Source organism: Eleutherodactylus coqui, chromosome 1 (genome assembly GCF_035609145.1).
Source record: "Eleutherodactylus coqui strain aEleCoq1 chromosome 1, aEleCoq1.hap1, whole genome shotgun sequence".
Taxonomy (NCBI): domain Eukaryota; kingdom Metazoa; phylum Chordata; class Amphibia; order Anura; family Eleutherodactylidae; genus Eleutherodactylus; species Eleutherodactylus coqui.
The window spans coordinates 346,158,397-346,182,326 of record NC_089837.1 but is presented as its reverse complement, the minus strand read 5'-3'; the positions used below and the strand labels follow the sequence as shown (position 1 = coordinate 346,182,326).

At 42.7% G+C, this 23,930-nt stretch overlaps 1 protein-coding gene across 1 annotated transcript in view; it reads right to left on the bottom strand.

Annotated features, from left to right (window-relative positions):
• LOC136576799 (S-adenosyl-L-methionine-dependent tRNA 4-demethylwyosine synthase TYW1-like) overlaps positions 1-23,930 on the bottom strand; it is a 178,983-nt gene that overhangs the window by 123,498 nt on the left and 31,555 nt on the right. Inside the window, exons 7-8 of the mRNA XM_066576380.1 lie at positions 22,561-22,680; positions 3,843-3,948 (exon numbers count right to left, since the gene is read on the bottom strand). Coding sequence (XP_066432477.1) covers positions 3,843-3,948; positions 22,561-22,680 — 226 coding nt within the window. The remainder of the gene's footprint in view (positions 1-3,842; positions 3,949-22,560; positions 22,681-23,930) is intronic.

Sequence of the window (23,930 nt, the reverse complement as noted above, 5' to 3'; positions counted from 1 at the left end):
ATTCAGTTCCACTTCCTACAGCAGTGAACCCTTTTTTGCAGTTAAATGCCATCATTATTAATGGTCTATCATCTCATGTTTTAAATCAAACCTAAGAGAAACTACTTTATTAACAGAGTGAACTTCAATCCCCATCCGAACCAGAATACGCACATAATTTCATGCATCATAAAGGGAACCTTTAATATCTACCTTGATTTATTAAATCCCAGTATTACAGCAAAAAGGAAAAAGAGGGCGAAAACACACCAACTAGAATAACTACACTTTAAGGAAAGCTTGTATTTACAAGACCTACATTAACCCTTTCAAGACCAAAGATTTCTTGGTTTTTCAACTCCTTTTTTTCCTCCCAGCCTTCCAAGAGCCATAACTTTAATTTTCCTGTCCACATCGCTGTATGAGGGTTTGGTTTTTTGTGGATATTCTGCAATGATTCCATTTAATGTACTAAAGAACTCAAAAATGTACACTACCGTTCAAAAGTTTGGGGTCACCCAAACAATTTTGTGTTTTCCATGAAAAGTCACACTTATTCACCACCATGCATTGTGAAATGAATAGAAAATAGAGTCAAGACATTGACAAGGTTAGAAATAATGATTTGTATTTGAAATAACATTGTTTTTACATCAAACTTTGCTTTCGTCAAAGAATCCTCCTTTTGCAGCAATTACAGCATTGCACACCTTTGACATTCTAGCTGTTAATTTGTTGAGGTAAGCTTGAAAAATTGCACCCCACGCTTCTAGAAGCATCTCCCACAAGTTGGATTGGTTGGATGGGCACTTCTGGCGTACCATACGGTCAAGCTGCTCCCACAACAGCTCAATGGGGTTCAGATCTGGTGACTGCGCTGGCCACTCCATTACCGATAGAATACCAGCTGCCTGCTTCTGCTGTAAATAGTTCTTGCACAATTTGGAGGTGTGTTTAGGGTCATTGTCCTGTTGTAGGATGAAATTGGTTCCAATCAAGTGCTGTCCACTGGGTATGGCATGGCGTTGCAAAATGGAGTGATAGCCTTCCTTATTCAGAATCCCTTTTACCCTGTACAAATCTCCCACCTTACCAGCACCAAAGCAACCCCAGACCATCACATTACCTCCACCATGCTTAACAGATGGCGTCAGGCATTCTTCCAGCATCTTTTCATTTGTTCTGCGTCTCACAAACGTTCTTCTTTGTGATCCAAACACCTCAAACTTGGATTCATCCGTCCACAACACTTTTTTCCAGTCTTCCTCTGTCCAATGTCTGTGTTCTTTTGCCCATCTTAATCTTTTTCTTTTATTGGCCAGTCTCAGATATGGCTTTTTCTTTGCCACTCTGCCCTGAAGCCCAAAATCCCGCAGCCACCTCTTCACTGTAGATGTTGACACTGGTGTTTTGCGGGTACTATTTAATGAAGATGCCAGTTGGGTACCTGTGAGGCGTCTGTTTCTCAAACTAGAGACTCTAATGTGCTTATCTTCTTGCTTAGTTGTGCAACGCGGCCTCCCACTTCTTTTTCTACTCTGGTTAGAGCCTGTTTGTGCTGTCCTCTGAAGGGAGTAGTACACACCGTTGTAGGAAATCTTGAATTTCTTAGCAATTTCTCGCATGGAATAGCCTTCATTTCTAAGAACAAAAATAGACTGTCGAGTTTCAGATGAAAGTTCTCTTTTTCTGGCCATTTTGAGCGTTTAATTGACCCCACAAATGTGATGCTCCAGAAACTCAATCTGCTCACAGGAAGGTCAGTTTTGTAGCTTCTGTAACGAGCTAGACTGTTTTCAGATGTGTGAACATGATTGCACAAGGGTTTTCTAATCATCAATTAGCCTTCTGAGCCAATGAGCAAACACATTGTACCATTAGAACACTGGAGTGATAGTTGCTGGAAATGGGCCCCTATACACCTTTGTAGATATTGCACAAAAAACCAGACATTTGCAGCTAGAATAGTCATTTACCACATTAGCAATGTATAGAGTGCATTTGTTTAAAGTTAGGACTAGTTTAAAGTTATCTTCATTGAAAAGTACAGTGCTTTTCCTTCAAAAATAAGGACATTTCAATGTGACCCCAAACTTTTGAACGGTAGTGTATGTGGGGAAAAAATAACTAAAAAAAGACTAACTGCAACTGCACCATTTTGGAAGTCGGGAGGTAATTTCAAAAACGTTTGAGTGCGGTAGAATAAACATGTTCACGTCATGTTACAGGACAGTACGATTATGGCAACGCCCAAATTATATCATTTTAGGTTTTACTACTTTTAAAAAATTTACCTTTTTTTAAAATAAAAAAATACTTTCTGTTGCCATATTCTGAGCCTCCACTTTTTTCATTTTCTGTTGATGGCTTTTTATTACATTTTTTTTCGGAAATGGGGGGCGAGTGGCCAAAAAAAATACCCAAATTTCTGCATGATGCAGGTTTTTCACAGCATTCACTGTGCTGAAAAAATAGTGCAATATTTTCATAGTTTGGACTTTCAGTAACCTGGTGCTACCAATTGTGTTTTTATTTGTAGGGTTTATATTTTTTATGGTGAAGAATGGTAAAAGTGTCTATATTGATCTTAAATTTTTAAAACATTTTTTTTTCAACTTTTTTTTTTTTTTGCACATTCCTACCAGCAGACCTGGACTTACAATCACTCGATTGCACCACATATTGCAATATTTCTTTTTTTTTTTAAATCTGATTTTATTGATTTTTCAAGATATGGTATGTTATCAACTCAAAAGAACATAATGCGCAGATATTCTCCTCGCAGGGAGCCAAGGTATAATTACATATTAACCATAAACATATCCACAACATTTATCTGGGGGCCCATCCTCTGGAAGCTTCGTATGTTATCTTCTTGTGCCTCCGCTCAGTGGGTCCCCAGAATCTATGTGCCCTGCGAAATTTACTGCGGCTTTGAACTTTCAATAAAGAACGTAAACTAGAGGGGGGGGGGGGGGAGGATAGGGATGGGAGGATAGGGGAAGGGGTGGGGAGGTGGGGGGGGGGGATATTGCAATATTTCTGTATTGCAGTATATACTGCTTTTAAAGGTTTCCTATTAAGCCATGCCACAAATTGTGTTTAACAGACATTCATACATGGCAGCCCTCGGAGGCTTTACTAGTCTCTGGCCTGCCATAGCAACCTACTGGCACATTGCATTCCGATGGGCTGCCCGAGGGGACCCTACAACCTTTCTCCAAATAGGGCCGCCCTTTGAGAAAAGACACGAAACATGCATTGAGGAGCCTCCTGTTTCCATTGGTTGGTCGCATCCTTGTATACGGTTTTGATATTGTTTGTTTATATGCAGTTATCTTTATTTGCCTTCACAAACACTTCATTTTTCATAGTGTTATTTTTAACATATATGTGGTGAATTAAACAGAGTCTCTGGGATTTGCACTATGTATCATGTGTACTGAGACCCGTTATATGCACTTTAACCCTTTAACCATTGGATCCATGGTCTTGTTTGTGTTACATGTCAACATATAGGTCTCTAATAAAATGACTCTTCATCTCCTTTGTGTCAACAGCTCAATACACTTTGCAGCAACCTAGGGTGATATTACAGGCACTCTTCCTATTGTGGGAACAGTGTCTGCAACACCAACTCAGACCACTGCAGAGTATATGGAGCTGTCTGCTTCCAGCTCCGAACATTATAACAGTGGCCCAGCCAATGACCGATCAGTGGAAGGTCCCATGAGGCACACATCCCCCGCCAATCAACTGACCTATCCCGAATTCGAAATACATACTTGCAGCGCTCTACTGCGCTAACATGCATGTCTCACGGACAGTTAATGCATGTGGTTTTAATGCTAAATAGACTGTACCTTGCTTAGTTAGGGCCTCCTGGAGAGCCGGCGTAATCATTTCTCTTGGTTCCTTGTCAGTGTTTTGCAGAGATCTCCCTAGACTTCCTGTTTCTCCACTGACATCCTGTGGAAAGAAAAATAAGCAACATATTTTTTAAAGGAGATAATGGCTTTTTAAATATATAAAAGGGAACGGTCATATCCTATAAGCACCCTAACAGCAAGTTATGGTACTTACAGTACAGGGAAGATTTTATACTTTCCGGGCTGCCCGTTCCCGCACCGTCACCCTTAGATCTCGGCGCTCAGTCTATGAGCATGCCTCTTTTTCAGTCAGTACACGCGCGCTCCTACTGTTCTCAATGGTAAATTATTTGGCCAGATTTCGGGCTCTGTAAACATTGAAACGCCCTAAACTTTTGTTTTTTGGTTTGATTTTTTATTTCTTTTAGTTTTATAAACCTACACCATTTTCCCCATCACATTTACCGTAATAGCTTTGTTTTTACCCCAGAGACTCAACCTATAAATACTGAAGTTATAACTATAATATGTAATCTGCAGAACTAGCAGAAGTACTAAACCCACAGTTCTTTTGATATACAAGTAAAATTAGACCACACATTTCAGTGAAAGAAAAATAATGGCCATTTGCTGTTGTGTGCAGGCAGTATCTATAAATCTAGGTTATTACGGATATTTGGAAGAAACCTTGCGAGTATTTTATAACACATCATTTTTCTATTTCAGTAAAAGACATCTATGTGATAGCTACAAGTAAATATTAGGAAGTGTTAACGTTTTACTATAAATTCACAGTAATACCAAGTTTTTGCTAGTTTACTAAAAGGCACATGATAAAAAATAAGTTTAAAATATAACAGGAAACAGAAAGCAGATTTTCTGTTGAAAAAATAAATTTTGGAGCATTTCAAAGTCATAACTGTCCTCTTATAGATTTCCCAAGTGTAGCTTCCCATATTTATACCCTTGCCTCAGCCAACATAAATATGCTTTCAATAAAACATATGTGCTCAGTGTTCAAGGCTTACTGGGGAAAAGGAAAAGGCGAGAGAAAAGAAAAAAAAAAAACAACACACAACACATTTTGTTACTTATTGTATTACCACTATAGTCCACAGGAGGGGGAGGGGAGGGGAGACATAACTTGTCATGGAAGGTACCGATTCTCTTTGTGGATCATCAGCTTTTAGGCTAATGCTTTCTAAGAGGGCTGTTTTTCATATACTTCCCCAGAAAGCAAGAAAAAAAACAAAGGGAATATTCACAGGTAGCGGAAAATCCACAAATTCTGCATCATTTCTGCATTAAAGACGACGTGAAAATCTGCATAATTTGTCCAGATTTTGGTGCTGACCCACAGCTGATTTGACTTTCTATAAAAAGGGGTGAAGTCTGCTATGGCTCCGCACCAACGGTACAGATTTTGATGCGTTTTTACATGTGGAAAGGAGACGGATTTTGGTTCAGATTTTCTGTTTTGGAAAATCTGCACTATTTCCGCTAAGTGTGAAAATACCCTAAAACACACTATCAGATATACATCTTATATAGTGATATACTATACATAGGGGCTTTACTCTGAGACCGCATGCCTAGAGTGTTTTCCAGCCTATGTGGTGAACATAGCACCAAGTTCCTCTGTGACTGGGCTAAAAGTACCAGAAAGCGGCTTCTCTAGTTGTTGCAATTCTTTAACGGTGATTAGCAACAGTTGTTACAACCATGTGATGAATGGTACACGTTTGACACTAAGGCCACATGCCCACGGCCGTGGCCGACTCTGCCAGCGGAATATCGCAGTGGAGTCCGAAATGGCGCCCCCCCCCCCCCCACCACCCATCCGAAGACCCCATACTCACCTCTCCGGATCCGCTGCGCGAGTCTAGTCTGGCGAGCCAGTGTGCATGCGCAGTACAGCGGATGACGCGCCAACAGTGGGCGATAAGGCGGCCTGTCGTGACGCGTAATTACGCCATACTTCTGCTGTGCTCACAGCAGAAGTATCGCGTGAAGGATGGCTTCCATTGACTACAATTGAAGCCGGCCGCGCATTTTTCCGCGGCAATTAGAACACGCCGCGATTTCTTTTACACTGCGGAACATTGAAATGCGGAAAGCTATTAGGTTCAATTTACGCCTGGCAACAAGCGACTTGTCAAATAAATCTATAGTATGACTATTCTAACATTTTGCTCTTACAATACCAGGGGACTGGATAAGCCAGAAAAGAGGGACCAGATTATGTATCATGTCCACAAGAAGGGAGTGATGGCGGCTTTGTTGCAGGAAACACACTTTCAAGTATCTAATATCCTTAGATGTAACTCATAGTACTACACGACTCGGCACCCTTAAAAAAAAAAAAAAACTGTGGTGTATCCATCAACATACGCAGTTTCCTCGCTAATTTCTTTCTTCCAAAATAGACCTGGAGGGTCATTATCTGTTTTTAAAATTGCTATAGGAACAAATACTTTGACTAGAGTTAATATTTATTTCGCCTAATCAAGCACAGGTTCGCTTCGAATCCTGGAAGCAACAGGCTTTGGCATGGTTTGCTGCACGTTCATGTATGATCCTTGGAAGAGACTTATCATCTCTGCTTCGACCCGATACTAGGCTCCTCTGCATGTAAGGTCTGCCATTTCTTCTGCTGCTGTGCGTAAACTGAAGGGAGATCTCTTGTCCCTGAAGCTCGTTCACCTCTGGAGAAATGTAACACCCCAGGGTTAACCCCTTAGTGACCAGGCTTTTTTGCTTTTTTCCATTTTTGTTTTTTCCTACTCCCTTTTAAAAAAATCGTAGCTCCTTTATTTATCCATCTACGTCGCTGTATGAGGGCTTGTTTTTTGCGGGATGAGTTGTATTTTTCAATGGCACTATTTATTGTACCATATAATGTACTGAAAAACTTTTTAAAAATTCTTAGCGGAGAGAAATGGAAAAAAAAAACGACATTCCACCATCTTTCGGTGCGTCCTGTTTCTACGGCGCACAAACTGCAACAAAAACAACCTGATATTTTTATTCTATGGGTCAGTACAATTACTACGATACCAAACTTATATAGTATTGTTTCTGCTGTAGTACTTGTATTTTTTTTTTAAGATATTTAATTTTTTTCAATTATTTTCTGCGGTCATTTTGTGCGCGCGATAACTTTTCTATTTTTTTGTCGACGTAGTTGAGCAAGGGCTCATTTTTTGCAGGATGTCCTGTAGTTTTCGATAGTATCAATTTGGAATACATACCACTTTTTGATCGCTTTTTATTGCGTTTTTTCTGGGAGACAGGGTAACTAAAAAAATGCATTTCTGGCGTTCTTTATTTTTTTTTTTTGGACGACGTTCACCGTGCAGGAAAAATAATGCACTACTTTGATAGATCGGACTTTTACGGACGCGGCGATATCAAATACATATTTTTAGTTTATGATTTAGATTTTTTAATAATAGATATGGCAAAAGGGGGGTGATTTAAACTTTCATAACTTTTTTTTTTCTTTACAATTTAAAAAACTTTATTGATTTTTTTTTTTACTTTACTTTGAAGTCCCCCTGGGTGACTTTAACATGCGATGCTTTGATCGCTCCTGCAGTACGACGTAATGCTATAGCATTACGTCATACTGCTTTTTTACAGGCAGTCTATGAAGCCACCCTGTGTGGATGGCTTGATAGGCAGTCTGCTAAGGCAGCCCTGGGGCTATCCATTAGGCCCCCGGCTGCCATGACACCTGCACGGATCCCCCGATCTCACCGCAGGGGGGCCGTGCGGGACCCCCAAACAGTGTTCGGGGGATTTAAATGCCGTTGTCAGAATTGACAGTGGGATTTAAAGGGTTAATAGCCGCGATCGGCCGAACGCGGCTATTGCCCGCGGGTGTCAGCTGTAATAAACAGCTGACGCCCGCGCTGTATGGAGGGAGACAGCGCCGCTACCTCCCTCCATACACGTCCTGCAGCTGCAGGACGTAAAAACACTATGGCCTGGTCGTTAAGGGGTTAAGGATTTCAGTTATCACTCTTTTGCCTCTAGTTTTAACAGATTATGTTAAATAAAAAAAAGAAGTCTAAAGCAGTGTTCCCCAACTCCAGTCCTCATGGCCCGCCAACAGATCAGGTTTTCAGGATTTCCTCATTATTGCACAGGTGATGTAATTATGGTCAGTGGCCCAGACATCGCCACAGATGTTCTTACCATAGGATATCCTGAAAACATGACCTGTTGGTGTTCCTTGAGGACTGGAGTTGGGGACCCCTGACTAGATATCTCCTCTACCTGCTCAATAGATATCTTGTAGTGGTTGGACCATGCTCTGGTATGCACCCCTTTAAGAGTTTCACCATGGGAGGGGTCATTCTTGGCATCTTAATGACATGCAGTGCCTAAAGGACATCCATACTACAAGTCAAACCGTCAGCAATCATCATGGGACAGACACCACACCAGTCTGATTTCTCGTTTGAAGGAGTGAAAGATGTCAGAGATTGGCTGTGCAGCCTGTTTATACAGATACATCGTTGGCTCATTCAAACGAGAAATCGTTCACATTCACCATACAAGTGAATGAGAATGACTGAATAATCGGTATTTAAACCAAACGATAAGTGAACGAGCCAACAATGATTTTTATGCTATGTAATAAACGAATGAAAAGTAAATGATTTATCATTCCAATGTTGACTGCGTTTAGACTGAACAATTATCGTTCACTTTCGCTTTGTTTGAACAACTTTTTGAATGATAAATCGTTTTGTGTAAAAGTGCCTTTAGATAGCAAGATCTCTGGTTATCTCAACTGGGAAACTGCTCAAAGACTTTAAGAGCTAGGCCACTCTCAGAGGCTATTGTACAAACGCTGGGTTTAAAAACAGTGTTTTAGAACAGCATTTTTAACGCACCCCATCATTCATTTTTTTAACGCACCCCATCATTCATTTCAATAGGTGATGTGGTGCGTTAAGAAGTGCTGCAACAATGAAAAATGGAACATACTGCTTTCAATTTAGCTCACGGTTAATTGAGAATTACAAATTACTTTTCCTTTTTACATGATAATTGATGCACAATCTACAATAAAGTCCCCCCAAAGGTTTTGGACAATGAAAGGATTTCAGCAATACAGATTGAAGTCAGAAATTAAAGCTGACCCCTCAGCAAATCAGGGTAACGCCCTAAAAAAATTAAGGGAAAGCTAATTTTCCATTACAAGGCTGTAAGAGTGTACTCCTACTTATCAATGAAACTGCACACACAGTCTCATTAGATGCCTAACAGACACAAAGGCCCATTGTCTGGTAGCATTGGATCCGCAAATATATCTGTATTAATTCATTTCAAAGCCTTTCATTCAGATGTGGTTTACACAACCAGCAAAGTATCCATAGTAACAGGACAATACTCACAAATTATAGGGTCTGCTGGAGATGAATTTCAGTAGAAGTAACCTTTTCTCTCCAACGCTTTTCTTTTTCACGTAGATGTCAACTTTTTTTTTTAAAACATACAAACAGTGGAGAGTAAATTCTAAAATCACATCCGATTACTCTATATGACGGAACTCTGCACTGCCAAGAACAGGATTGTAGTAGGTGAAGTATCAGACACACATCAGCAGCTCCATCATACTTAGGGATGCGTAAAACGGATTTGTGTATTACGCAGGGTATGGCAGTGATTGGGCACTGTACAGGACAGCATATTACACGCACAGCGTGTGACTTTATTTCCCAAATTCCTCGTTCTCTGTCACATAGCCACGTAGCATGTACAATGTCGTCCATACACAATGTATTGTGCATGTAGAGCGTCTAAGGCTGCCTGTCCACGGGCGTTGCGGTATCGCGTGGCGGAGATCCGCCGCGGAATACCGCTGCCCGGGAGCAGGAGCCGGCAGACGGATCTTCGCTGTCAGCCTATCTGACAGATAGGCTAACCACGGAGAATCGCGGTAATTTACAGCATGCTGCGAATTGCCGCCCGCGAACGGAGAATCGCTATGATTCTCCGTTCGTGGATGGGGGGGGGGGGGAAGGGCTCTCCATAGCAACACTATGGAAGCGTTCACTGCGTTCCGCGCGGTCGGATTATCACCGCGGGGAACGCAATGAATATATGCCCGTGGACAGGCAGCCTAATACACAACCCATAGAGAAGAGGAGTGTACGCGCGTAATACGCTGTGAAATAGAACATGATGTGTTCTTTTGCACATGCGTATTACACGCAATGTATATACGCAAATGTGAATAGATCAATGAAAATCAATGTACTGACGCTCCTACGAATGAGCCCTTAAAGCGAGTCTCTGGTCCTGGACAATCAAAGGTGCCTGAACTGCTTTTCTGACTACCTGATGCACACTCTGTATTATTATGCTTCAGTAGACTAAGGCCGGCTGCATACTGGTGGGTCGGATGCCAGATGTGTGATCCCGCTGCAGAATCTGACCCTGTGGCTGGTTGGTGACCCCATGTACCGGTCTTCTTTTCTGTGCTGCACATAGTTCGGACGGCTCGCGCTCGGACATGCACAGTACAGATTTTCCCGCACCGTCCCCAGACGATGACGTGGAATCCGCGTGACTATTCTACAATGTTAATTGTGGATGGGCCATGGGTCGGACGTCTTCCATTGTCTTCAATGGATGCCGTCTGTGCGTAAACCACACTAAAATAGAGTAGGCTGTGATTTTTCCTTCAACCAGTGGAAAATCGCAATTGATTTCCGCTCTTCTGCAGGAAAAAGCATTTTTCCATAGCAGGTCTATGGGCGGTATTTGCTGCAGAACCCAGAGGCGGACACCCGCTCCAAATTCCACAATGCAAATATGCCCGCGTACAGCCGGCCTAAGACACTACATGCTGCTCTGATTGGCCAGTGCTGCTCACATGGACAACACTGGTCATTTAAATCAGGCGTAGTAGCCTGAAGTGGAAAGACGACCACATCAAGTACCTAGGATTTAACCTCACCAGCGATCCCAATAACCTCTACAACCTAAATTACAAACAGATACCAGCTAACCTAGGGAGAGATCTTAAAAAGTGGTGCCCCCTTACCATTTAATGGTTTGGGAGAAACAATGCTCTAAAAATGGACTCACTTCCTAAATTTTTATACCTTTTCACGACTCTACCACTAAAGTTACCTAAAACTTATTTTGATAGGATTCGTCAAATGTCTCTTGACTTTGTGTGGGGAGGTTCTAGGCCTCGGGTGAGATTCAAGACCCTTATATGCCAAAAGAGGGATGGAGGAGTGGGTCTTCTAAGTTTCTCCTTATACCACAAGACTTTCTGCCTTTCACCTGCAGTATCTCGCAAAATCCTACTGATGTCACCTTTTACGAGTCAGCTTCTGGACATCTGGAGCGGTTTTTGCCCTCCGCCTCGGACTGATCTCTAGACCGGATCCCCTCACTCCTTTGACTGGAAATCCAGATTTTCCCCCACTGTTTGAGGGGCTCCCCCTACCGTTGGAGGAGGTTTGTTCTTCCTTACGGATCAGGGACATCATCTCCACTTCAGGAGTTCATCCTATGAGCGAGATCCTGGGTAATGGGGGTACCAGACCTGGAGCGTGGCTTCAATATCAACAGATCAGACACTTTATTCAGTCTCAGGAACCCCTATATGTTCTCCGGTCTCCTCTCTTCCAGTTTGAACAACTCTGTGTGTCTTCTACGCCGCTTGTTGTGGGGGTTCTCAATTATGTACCATCTTTTGTCAGCGGAGACTCAAAGACACAGTTAGATGCGTGGGGAGCTGGGAGAGGGAGTTGGGGGAAATCTTTTTCATAAGGGAATTGGCATAAGTCCTTTAAACTAACTCATTCTCTCACAATTTCATCCAAATTCCAAGAAACTAGTTACAAGTTATTATCCCAGTGGTATAGAACACCCACAAGTCTGGCTAAAACATATCCCCAGACCCTGGACACCTGCTGGCGTTGTTCCCAGGGAAGAGCCAGTTTTCTTCACATTTGGTGGGACTGCCCTCTGATTTCTCCCCTCTGACGCAAGATTTCAAACCTCTATAATGCAATCTTTAGAGACTCTGTAGCCCTTACACCAGAAGCAGCCCTGCTATCCATACTCCCTACTTCCGTAGCCAAAAGCAAAAAAATAAAATAAAATTTAATTTTTCCTTATAGCCATGTGACAAATAATACCAAAACTCTGGAGGTCCTCTTCTCCCCCCATGAGAATCTTATTGCTGGAAACTGTGGACCGTATAGCCCAAACGGAAGAAATAGCTACACATGATGAGAACAAAAGAGAGAAAATTTAAATTTATATTTATCTACATAGTTTTAACCCTTTCCAATCCAATTTTTTTGCCACGTGCATTTTTCCCAGCTCCAATTTATTTTGTGCGGGAAAGAGGTTGGTAGATTACTTGGAACAACAACATAGAAAACCACACAAATAAGTTACCTAATGATTTTATTAGCACTTTTAGATAAATTAAAAGGTTTTTATTTATTTTGACTTATAATTTTTTAGGGTGTGATACTTTTTGAAACAAATTGCAGGATGAAGTCCAGGCTTCCTAGTACATGTTTCACAGTAAGGCCGCCTGCAGACGGCCAGGTCGGATCCGGCTGCGAGAATTCTCGCAGTGGGACCCGACCCGAGCGTCTGCAGAGAGCAGCGCGGGCACTCACCTCTCATGTGCCGGCTGCCGGGCAGCCGGCGCATGCACAGAGCGGGGCCGGCGGCCGGTGGGTGACGTTTCTATGCGGGGCCCCGCACAGAAATAGAGCATGCCGTGCGAGATTTCGCGCGGCCAAATCGTGGCCGTCTGCCTAGGATTGCGTTTGTTAACGCAATCCTATGGCAGCTTCCAGGGGCGGAAATCCCGCCGTGGAATTTTCGCTCGTGTGCAGGCACCCTAAAAGGTGGTTTCTCTCCTTCCTACTTTCTAATTTCTTTTGCTCACTATTATGTGAATAAGTGAGCTGGAAACAGCAATGAACAGCGCTGGATTCTTCATTTACTGAAAGCCAGGTGTTCCTTCTCCTCTGCCCTGCTGCCCTGTATTCTCCGACAATACAGGAGGGGAGAAAGAACATGAGTGCAGTCAGTACATGAAGAGCCCAGCGCTTATCAGTGGTAATAGTGAATGCCCGAATGTGCTTCCCTCCCCCTCTCTGCTGCCGGAGGACACCCGACACACTTTTATGTCAGTAAGTGAGCTGAAAACAGGGGGGCATTCAGTAAATGCAGAATGGAGCGCTGTCCAGTGCTGTTTCCAGCTCACTTACTGGCATAAAAGTGTGTCGGGTGTCCTCCGGCAGCAGAGAGGGGGAGGGAAGCACATTCGGGCATTCACTATCAGCACTGACAAGCGCTGGGCTCTTCATTTACTGACTGCACTCATGTTCTTTCTCCCCTCCTGTATTGTCGGAGAATACAGGGCAGCAGGGCAGAGGAGAAGGAACATCTGGCTTTCAGTAAATGAAGAATCCAGTGCTGTTCATTGCTGTTTGCAGCTCACTTATTCACATAAGTGTGTTGGGTGGCCTCTGTCAGCAGAGCGGGGGAGGAAACAGCATGTCGGGTCTGTCCCGACATCGGGTTAAATGCGAGTTGTTCTAAGCGATGCCGTTGGTCTTCTCCTTCTCTTCCTTCCTTCCTGCATCTTGATATTTTATTATTGATATTTTATTATATCTCTTTTCACGAAATGTTACTTTTACAAAATTTAATGATGATAGAATTTGTGAAAAGCCTGTGATACAATGTTAATGCATCTAAAAATTTAATAAAAATACTTTGAACGCTAAATCAGGCGCAGTGTCTCATGCTAATGAACAGTGTGAATCAGGTAGTCAAAAAACAGGCAAGGCCATCTTTTTCTATCTAGTCCAAAAATATCACTTTAACCCCCTAAAGAACCAAGCGTGTTTGCGCCTTAATGACGGAGCCAAATTTTGGAAATCTGACATGTGTCACTTTAACATAGAATAACTCCATAAAGGTTTTGCATATCCAAGCGATTCTGACCTATAGGCCTATAATGGAGGGAACACCTGTTGGATTTCAGGGCACAACTGAATTCCAGGCCCCATTGCCCACTTGTTGAGCCATTGAGCGGCCAAAACGAAGAACCCCCACAAATGACCCCATTTTAAAGTTTTTGAATGAAACTAAGCATAGCAGAAGGAAAAAATTACGATTTTCATTTTTTTTGGGCAATTGCTATTTTAAAAACTGGGTTTTTTTGGACAGCGTTCATAGGAATGAAGACTTGCACCCCAAAATGGATCCCCCTGTTTGTTCCATGTTCAGAAATATACCTATTGTAGTCCTAATCTACTTACAGGACACATTGCAAGGCCTATAATGGAGGGAACACCCATTGGATTTCAGGGCACAACTTACAAAGGCTGGTTGGAATGGGCACATGGGGCAATAAAACCGGGTATCCCTCTTCCTCTCGTTTTTTTTTTGGGGCATTTCTTGACCTCAGCGGCAGGGATGGGGTGTAAAGTGGCGCTCTGTGAGGCTTCTTAAGCTCGCTGAGGTGTGGGGGGTCTTACGCAGAAGGCGCTCAACAAGCTGCTCCTGGAACTGCAGGAAGGCGAGTGCTTCTGGGGCTTCTTGTAAATTACGTATTACAGGTAGCGGTCTGAATAACGCCGGGCTCATACGGCGGTATGTGGGATCCGCTTGTTTTCAATGGGAGACCTCGCATTGCACTCACATGCACTAAGCAGGTGGTGCAATTCTGTCACCAGCCCCATTGAAAACTAACGGGCGATGTGATGCGAGGGCACGCCCAAAGATAGGACGTGTCACGATTTGTTTGCCGCATCGCGCGAAAAAGGAAATTGGGTTCATATTCGTGTGAGATTTGTGCATCTTACAACGCAGAAATCTCAGGCAATTTTCTTGGTCGTGTGAAAACAGCCCTACACAGAGAAAAAGACAGTATTAGACCGGGCTCACATAGGCGGATTTGTATTGCAAATTCTGTAATCACCATCCAAGTGGGAGATCCGCGATAAAATGCAGGCATTGCAAGGCATGCATTTCCGCTTTTTCGTCCACACTTCTGGATACGAATTGCGTATTCCGCGAGTGGAAGAGCAATCACAGCATGCTCCATTCTGCCACGGAATCCTCATAGGCAGCCAACATCGATGTCAATGGAGGCCATCGAACCCCATTGCGTATAGACAGCGGGTTCCCGCATCATCAGGTACACTGAATCCAAGGGTGTGAGCATTATACCTCACGTTGTGGAGGCAGGATTTATTAACTAGCCAATCAATGCCGCGGTTCAGCGATTTCATAAATCCCACCTCCACAACGTGATTGGTTCTTTAAACTTTGCTTAGCCAACCAACGCAGAGCTGGATGAACCAATCCTAGCCCTCACATTGGTTCATTGAGCACTGCATTGATTGGCTGAGTAGCGCTGGATGAACCAATCAGAGCCATTACTTCCTGGAGACTGGATTTTTTAAATCAGGCAACCAGGAAGTAATCTTCTGTGGCCAAACGAGGACTGTAAGACACGTAGTGGAGCTCCTGAAAGCAGCAGGAGGATCTAGACCGAGCCTTTTAGGTAAATATTCCTTTTTTTTTAGGCAATTCAGCTAGGGCTTATTGTAGGGGTAGGGCTTAACCTTCTCGCAATTTTACCACAGTCAGCAGTGAAGCGATGCATGATTTTTCACAAGAAAAAAAACTGACGCCACAAAATTGCAGGAACACAGCTGCGATATCACCGGGATTTTGTAGCGCCGATATCGCTGTCAACCGTGTGAAAGCTCACTGCACAAAGAAAAACGAAAAAAAGGGACCAACTTGTTACCAATCACACAACACAAACACAGATGCACTACCGCCTTCTCCAATACATGACCTTGACGTTAAATGATACTGTGATCTCATTGGCTCTCTGACCACTTATGCTCACTCATACAATAAAACGCTGTAGAATGTGTGTTTTTGTGTCGTATACAAATCCACAGTTCTGGTCAGATTTGAGGGAAAGTTTGCATGAACGTTCTTCAGTATCAGGCGACGAATACTCACCAACTTCACCTGTAATTTTTGTTGCCAATCACAGTTCAGCTCTCATTTCTTATACTGCTGAGTTAAAATAAAAGCTGCGCTGTGATTGGTTGCTAGGGGCAACACGGATTTTCTTTTGACAGCTTCCATAAGAGTGCGGTGCCAGGTTTTTGCAGTGCCTCATAATCAAATTTTTGACAAAGGAATGATTTGGGACCACTGCAAAATGGCGTAGTAACATCCGTTATTATGTAGAAGGAGGAAATAACTTTGAAAGCCCAATTTTCAATAACCAATCCCTGCACTTCTAGTGCCGTGCAACACATGAGTATATCACCAGGTGGGGCCACCTACACACTGGCGGATTTGCTTTGCGAAATCTGGAGCGGACTTCCGCCTACAGATTTTGCAGCAAATCCAGCCCATAGCATGCTATGACAATACGTGATTTCCTGCCCACGAGCGGAAATTAATTGCGATGTTCTGCTCGCAGGGAAGGAAATGCAGCATGCTGTGATTTTGTGCGGGATACTCTCAGATGGCTTCCATTGAAGTCAATGGAAGCCGTTCATTCTGCAATCATCATTGCACAACAGTCGTGGTGCCGCACTATCGCCATAGCGGCAGCGCAGCATCATCTGTACTGCGCATGTGTGCCGGCCGGCACATCCGCAGTACAGGAAGGGGACACCATACAGGTATGCTGAGGCCGCCATCCGGGCACCGGGCAAAACTCTGCTCTGAGACCCCACATGCAGGGTCCTACCCGGCCGTGTGAAGGAGGCCTTAGTTATATTCCAGTCAAGTAAAGCCAGTTCATATAAACCTGAGAATGTTATGCTTATTTTTTTTGTGTTATTTAACTATAACTTCGGATAGAATTCAAATAAACTTTGTTGCACCACATTCTACACTAAATTATCTAATATCTAATTTTATGGTTTTATAACAAAAAATGCTTTTATGAGCTATCAAATATCAAAAAATACATTTTTTTCCCAAAAGATTTCCACAATTTTGGCCACTAGTGTATATATACTGCAGTCACTTCCTTGCAGTGCAGCTTCCTGTCTACTGCATATCTGGCACCATGTTGATGTTTAGATTTGTGACTTTGTCTTTTACCATTCTGTGCTATCAATCTCATGATACATCAGCACATCACAAGACCGGCTAGAGCCTGTACCATCTCTGCCTCATCTAAACTGTGTGACAGAAGCCTCTAATCATCAGCGGTAACTGTGATAGGAGTTTGTGTCCCCTTCTAAATAGCTTGTGTGGTACAGTCCATCACATAGGAATTATGATGGCTGACAAACTGATACCTTGAGATCACATGACCCATCTGAGCAGGAGGACTCCAGGAGTTTCAGATAGAAATAACTAACTAACCAAAGTTATTAGTATCATTATATTTTTATAATATATACATACACACACACAAACACACTGGTGGGGGGCTAGTTACATACAGAATTCCTTTAGAGAATTCCCCCGAGTGTCTCTTTACTGTAGCACATCATTTAGTACTGTGATGAATCAACGTGTACATTCTACCATATTGTTTTCACACTTTGATAAGCAGGCTCAAAGTATTGTTATGGCACACTAATAGCAAACTAGATTGTGCCTCAGAAGATGATGGAACGTTTGAAGTAAAGTAATTAATTTCAGTGTTGGCAGTTTCATTTTGACCCAATCATAGCTAGTGAGTAACACAGTTAGTTCTATCAGTGCCAGGCATGTCACAATGCAGTTATTTCATGTCTAGCGACATCTAGTGGTCGAAAGCAAATACAACAAAGAATATTTCCAAATTCAAAGCCGAGATGTTATCAGCTATCAAATGTTGACACATCAGCAGCACAAAATAGGTTGTGTTAAACAGAACAGCGTTTCCAATCAGGTGTGCTGTCAATAGTAAATTAAATGGGTTGTCCAGTACTTGAATTCAGTGGTCACTATACTTATGGACATCACCGAGAAGTGAAAACACCATCAACGGGAGAATTGTTTTTCTAATTTGTTATACTAGAAATTATCACTTCAATTTTCTCCAATAACAGATAAGGCTTAGTTAAAGAGCAGGGTCAGATAGAAGAACGAAAATCGTAGAAGCTAGAGCCATCGCTGCATTGGGAAACCATGAAGGAAAATTGTTAGACATTGAATGTAGATACCAGTCTGCTGAACAAGATTATTAGGGGTGAATTCATCCTGCATTTACACTATCAGTTTGTTGTATTAGCCATGAATGCTCTCAAAACATACATCAAATTATCTATAAGCCCATATTAACCTTTGGGGCTGGCATACATCAGTATACAATTCTAATTGCCAAAATAGCCGTAGGTAATATCCCCTAAAATATAATATAAATACTTTATTATACAAAAAAGACAAAGGCAACATCGAATGATATTTAAAATAAAGGGATAAATGGTGGTAGCAATGAGATGTGACCAGCAGTCATCAGTTAGTATCATGTGTATTATTATTAATATGCACACTAAATCATAGGCCTGGATGGCCAACTTCCTAAAGCTATGTGGAAATTAATAAGTCAGCACCACCGAAACCCTATTAAAATCTAACCTATAGCCGCCCGACACATTTCGCCTTGCCGCGTCCTCAGGGGGAGCAAAAAACTAGGGCTGACGCAGCAAGGTGAAACATGTTGGGATTTCCTGAAAGAAGGGAAGGATGGTCCAGCAAATTGTTCTTTCTATCTGGGGCTCTTTAGGACTGGAGCAAATTAAAATTCCCTATGACGGAATGGCACACAATCTGGTCTTAGAGGGTCACCAGACCAGTTCTTTGACCAAAGTGCCCTATGGGTTGAATTAGCACAAGAGGTTGTCCTTGCAGTCAGCCTCAAGGCATCAGCAGAGGCATCAGCCATAAAACATGGCGCTTTCTGAATTGTAAGAGAGAGTAACCGCTCCTTTGGAGATTTTACCCCAATATGTGTCTCTAACTTATCTAACCAAATCTTGCTGCACATATTGCCACGATATTAGGCTTAAAATTTTTTTTCCTCCTTTACAGATTTGAGTTTTTCATACGATGTTAAGATACTTTGTAATATTCATCAGAAGAGGATTTTGCTTCCTTTCTTTTAAAACAGCTTGTAAACTTTCCTTAACACAGCATTTGACAGCTACTGCAGATAAAGCAGGGAGTACAGAGTTGTGCAGTATCCCAGTATGAGGTGGGATTCACACGGGCGCATGTGTTCACACGTTCACCTGCTGGTGACATAAAAATGCGTGACCGAGCACACAAATCTAACGTTTGTGTGCCCGTTCAGATGGCACAGGCCCGATGCAAGTACTGCACAGGCCCGATGCAATGTCGTTGGGCGAGGGAGACAGTTTAGCTCTGCTAAGCTGTCTCCCCCATCCCTCCCCTCACTGGCTTTCTGCAGTGGAAGGGGGCGGGATGGGGCAGGAGCTAGTGTGCTAAGCTCCCGCCCCTTGTCCGCCCCTTGTCGGCAGCCAGCAATGGGAGGGGGCGGGGCGGGAGCTTTGCAACTAGCTCCCTCCCCATCCCGTCCCCTCCCATTGCAAATAGTTGGCAAGGGGCGTAGAGGAGGAGTGACGCTGCTAAACTCCCTCCCACCTCCCTTCTCCGGCAGCTGTCATAGGCTCCCATAGGAGTCTATGCAGCTGCCGCTGGCGTAAAAGCGCCTAGCCAAAATGCACTATCTTGGCCGGCCAGATGCTTTCACGCTGCGGGAATATGCCCATGCGCACTGATGCATTGCAAACCAATGCATCAGGGGGGCAGCATACATCGGCCGGGCGTGAAAGCGCAGCCTATATATGCCCGTGTCAATCCAGCCTGAGAGGGAGCTCTGTTGTCGGTGTACAGAGGAGCAGTCAGATGAGCTGCTTAGCAGTGTGTCACAGGAGTGCAAACCAGCTCCTCCTACCCAGGTAACAGAGCTCCCTCTCCCACTTAGTATTTGACAGCTACTGCAGATAAAGTAGTGAGTTGAGGAAAGTTTGGAAGTGGTTTTAAAAGAAAGGAAGCAAAAACTTCTTGTGATGGATATTACAAATTATTTTAACATTATATAGAAAACTCGAATCCCAAAAGAAAAAAAATAAATAAATGAATTGGCCGCTGATTCCTATGATCTATTCAGAAAACTCTGAACTGTCTTATCCAGGGGATGCTTAAGAAGGCCCATATCATCAAATGGCAAGGCTGATTTCCTAAACACCTTAGAGATAGCCACATCAATTTTTTTGGCGGCCTGCCCCAATTGGCAGACATCCCTGCATCACAGGAGTATTTACGGTCAACACCTCTAGGAACAGAATTTCTATTATCGGTTTACTTCCATTTTTTAAAGTGAAAAGAGAATATTTTTTATTAACAGGAAAGGTGCGATGTTTACAGCTCTCAGAACCTCAAACATGACACCCTAAACTGAGCGAGATTCTTTAGGTTCCTCAATGTCCACCGAATTTCTGAGAGCTTTTAACTTATCCATATGTTCAGGAGCAAAACACAGACGATAAGGAAGAAGAGCTGTCTGCCTGAAGCTCACCCAGTTCTGACCCAACTCCTCCCTTGCTATAAGCAAAAGGTGTCTGATGTAATGCTAAGTACCTGGCTGATCTCTACATGTTCTTTCTTTAACCCCTTGAGGACATAGCCTATTTTGGGCATGAGGACGCAATGATTTGGGGGGGATTTTTATCTCAACCTCTCAAAAGCCATAACTTTTTTGTTTCCATTGACATGGCCGTTTAAGGACTTAGTTTTTGCAAAGCGAACTATACTTCTTGTTGGTCCCATTTTTGAAGGCATGTAATGTACGATTACGACGATACCAAAAAAAGTATAAATTTTCCACTTCTGCACAATAACCCCCCCCCCCCCCTTTTTTTAAATTATAATTATTTTTGCATTGCTGCATTCAAAGACCCATATGTTTTTTATTTTTCCATGGACGGAGCACTGTGGGGGCTTGTATTTTGCGTGACGAGCTGTAGTTTTTATTTGTACTATTCTTTACATGCTGCGAACGACAAGGGGTTAACAGTAGGGGTCACTGTCCTTATATGCCCTCGCTGATGCAACAGGAAGCCAGGTATCGGCAACACCCGACTCCAGCTGCAGGCTCAGCTTCTGATTCCACGTGCCATCCAAAGGATGTAAGTTTATGTCCTGTTGTGTTAAGTACCCTGCAGCTAGGAAGTAATCTTACACGCTGTCGCATTAAGGGGTTAAATGAATTTTTAATTTCAGACTTGATAAAGGTTTTGATTTGATCAAATAGGAAGAGGAGATTCATCTGATAAGGTATTATCTCCTAAAAAATATAAAAAACAATATGCAAAATTAAAGCCCACAAATACCCATACCAGCCAGGAAATGACTAGAAGAGGGCCTGGATTGCTGCTTGTCTGGAAACAGATTCCTCTATCTTGTTGTCACAGTGGAAGGGATAAGTCTCCAATAAGCAGTGTAGTGGCCCGGAGGGTCCTCCAGAATAGTCCTGTCACACCTGTCTATGCGCTTCTCTAAGGCCTAGAAGGTGCCACACGTTCTCGGTTTCTCCCCTTCCTGAGCTCAGAGTTTAGTGTTGGCAAACAGCTGGTTACCCATTGGCTGTCCGTCACATTTCCACTGATTGGTGAGCAGGTCCAAGGGTGGGTCCCTATGCAGAGAGGGTTGAGAAAAGAAAGTGCAGGAACTGAGAGAGGAAGTGAAGGAGGTGTCAGTGTTGAGAGAGAGGAGTGAGGAGTCTGAGTAGACGGCCGTGTGCAGCAAGTCGCGGTCGGGGAGTAGGAGTGTTAGCAAGCCAGCCGTGTGAGCAGAGTTTTCCTACAAAGCCAGCAAGGGTAGAAAGGTCCCTTTCCACTCTCTTGTCTGTGCTGCAGTGAAGAGATCCGAGTTGGAGGCCAGCATTCCACAAAGCAGCGAGTGTAACTACCCGGTGAATTCAAAGCCAGGATTAGTCAGCGTCCATTCTTAACTCCCATCCGACCCCTGTATCTTACACTTCCAGTAAACCCACCAGCTAACTAGTATTGAGCGGGGAATCTTACCGAGTTTTTTCTAGGAGAATAGAGAGAGAGAGAATGTTGAAGGAGTTGTTGTTTTCAATTACAAATCCACTGTGTTCAATTCCTGCATTACTGTTGGTTCTGCTACGTCTTTACTGCTGCAAAGTTTTATGCTATTGCCAATTGTTATCATCAAAAGCTTAAGTAAATCTACGTGCTCCTAGTTTTAATAAAACAAGCTACTGGACTCGTCTCAAGTTATTTCGCCATCTTCAGACTTGGGGAGTTCAGGTTGGAGTACTGGCGTTACCCGTGACAAAACAACTGTTTATTGTAGACAAAGTCATATGCGTTAACCTTGCCACTATGCAACAGCTGAGCAGAGCTCTGTTATCGCCACTGTTGGGAGGGATTACAGAGTCACCCGTAACAACCATCTTACAATATACGTGGTCTCACCCACTTTGCTGTGCTCAGCTTGGCCGTTGCAAGCAGCACAACCAGATTGCCACTGGAGGTTTTTTGTTTTTTTTAAATCTGCTGCATATTGGCCTGACTTGGGTGAAACTGTGTCCCTTCCATTTCCGGTCCAAGCTCCATCAGACAACGTCATCAGTCGCACCAGAAGTATATTACTCATAGCTATCATTGTTACCTACTTTAGCTTTCTTCATGTTGCTCATTGCCTTTCCCAAATCCTCAACGTCTATAAGACCACCACTTCCGGACTCCTTCTCCTCTTCGTATTCTGAGTCGCTTGTAGTTTCATACAGTTCTTCCTGTTAAATATAGACAAATCTGTGTTACCCTAGTGTCAGTGTTACTGCTACATACATGATATACCAGGAAATGAAACTGTCCCTTATCAACAGGATAATCTGATCCCCCAACAATTATGAAAATGGGGATTCCCAAGGTCCCCGAATTAATTTAGTGGTGGTCACGCATGTGCATCGCTGCTCTATTCATTTCAGTGCAGGAGATGGCAGAGTTTAGGTGCTTGGACAACTTCTGTAGGCAGATTGAAACAAATTAAGGAGCAGTGTGCATGCATAGCCACCACTCCAATCATTGTGGTCGCAGCGGTCAGACTCCGACCGACCAGATATAGTTATACCCCATCCTATTAATAGGAAAAACTTCATTTCATGGGACAGCCCCTTTAACCTCTTCAAGACCAGAGATTTTCCTTTTTTTTCAGTTTTCTTGTACACGCCTTCCAAGAGCTATACCTTGTAAATTTTTACACTGCCATGTAGAAAGCCTTGTTTTTTTGCTGGATGAGTTTTATTTTTTTTTTAAATGGCACCATGGTACTGAAAAACCAAAAGGTTTCCGAACCATATAACATAGCAAAAACTTTAAAAATATAGTGAAGTGAATTTAGTTTTTATGCCTTTCACAGTAAAAATTACACATCCACGTCATTCTATGTACAAGCATGTCAATGCCAAATGTATATAGTTTAATGTTTCACTAATGCTTCTTTACAAAGTAAAGAAACTTAATTTTTTTAAACTAAAATTTCCATAACTGAGACCTGTGACTTATTTTCTTTTTGGCTGCTGGGTTCTGTGAAGGCTCATTTTTTTTTATCCCTGCTCCCATAATTTTGAATAAAAAGTGACCGAAGTGGTACAAAAAAAAAAAACAAAAAAAAAAAAAAAAAACACAAATTGTCATCATGTACCTTTTTTTTTTACACAGTGAGGCATAAATCGTGAAATGTATTAGTAGCTTGGACTTCTATGAATATGGCAGTACCAAACATATGGTGCTTTTTTCATTAATTACATTTTTATTTTAACAGAAAAGATGTGAATAGGGTTTTGTAATGTAATATTTTGTCATTTTTTTTGCATAGTTTAAAAATTTTTTATTAAATCTGCTACTTTTTTTTTTTAGAGCCTACGGATCCCTGCTAGGTCTGGAGGTCTATAACACACACACACACACACACACACACACACACACACACACACACACACAGGGTATTAGTAATTTTAATTCGTGCCTAATAAGGCCTGTC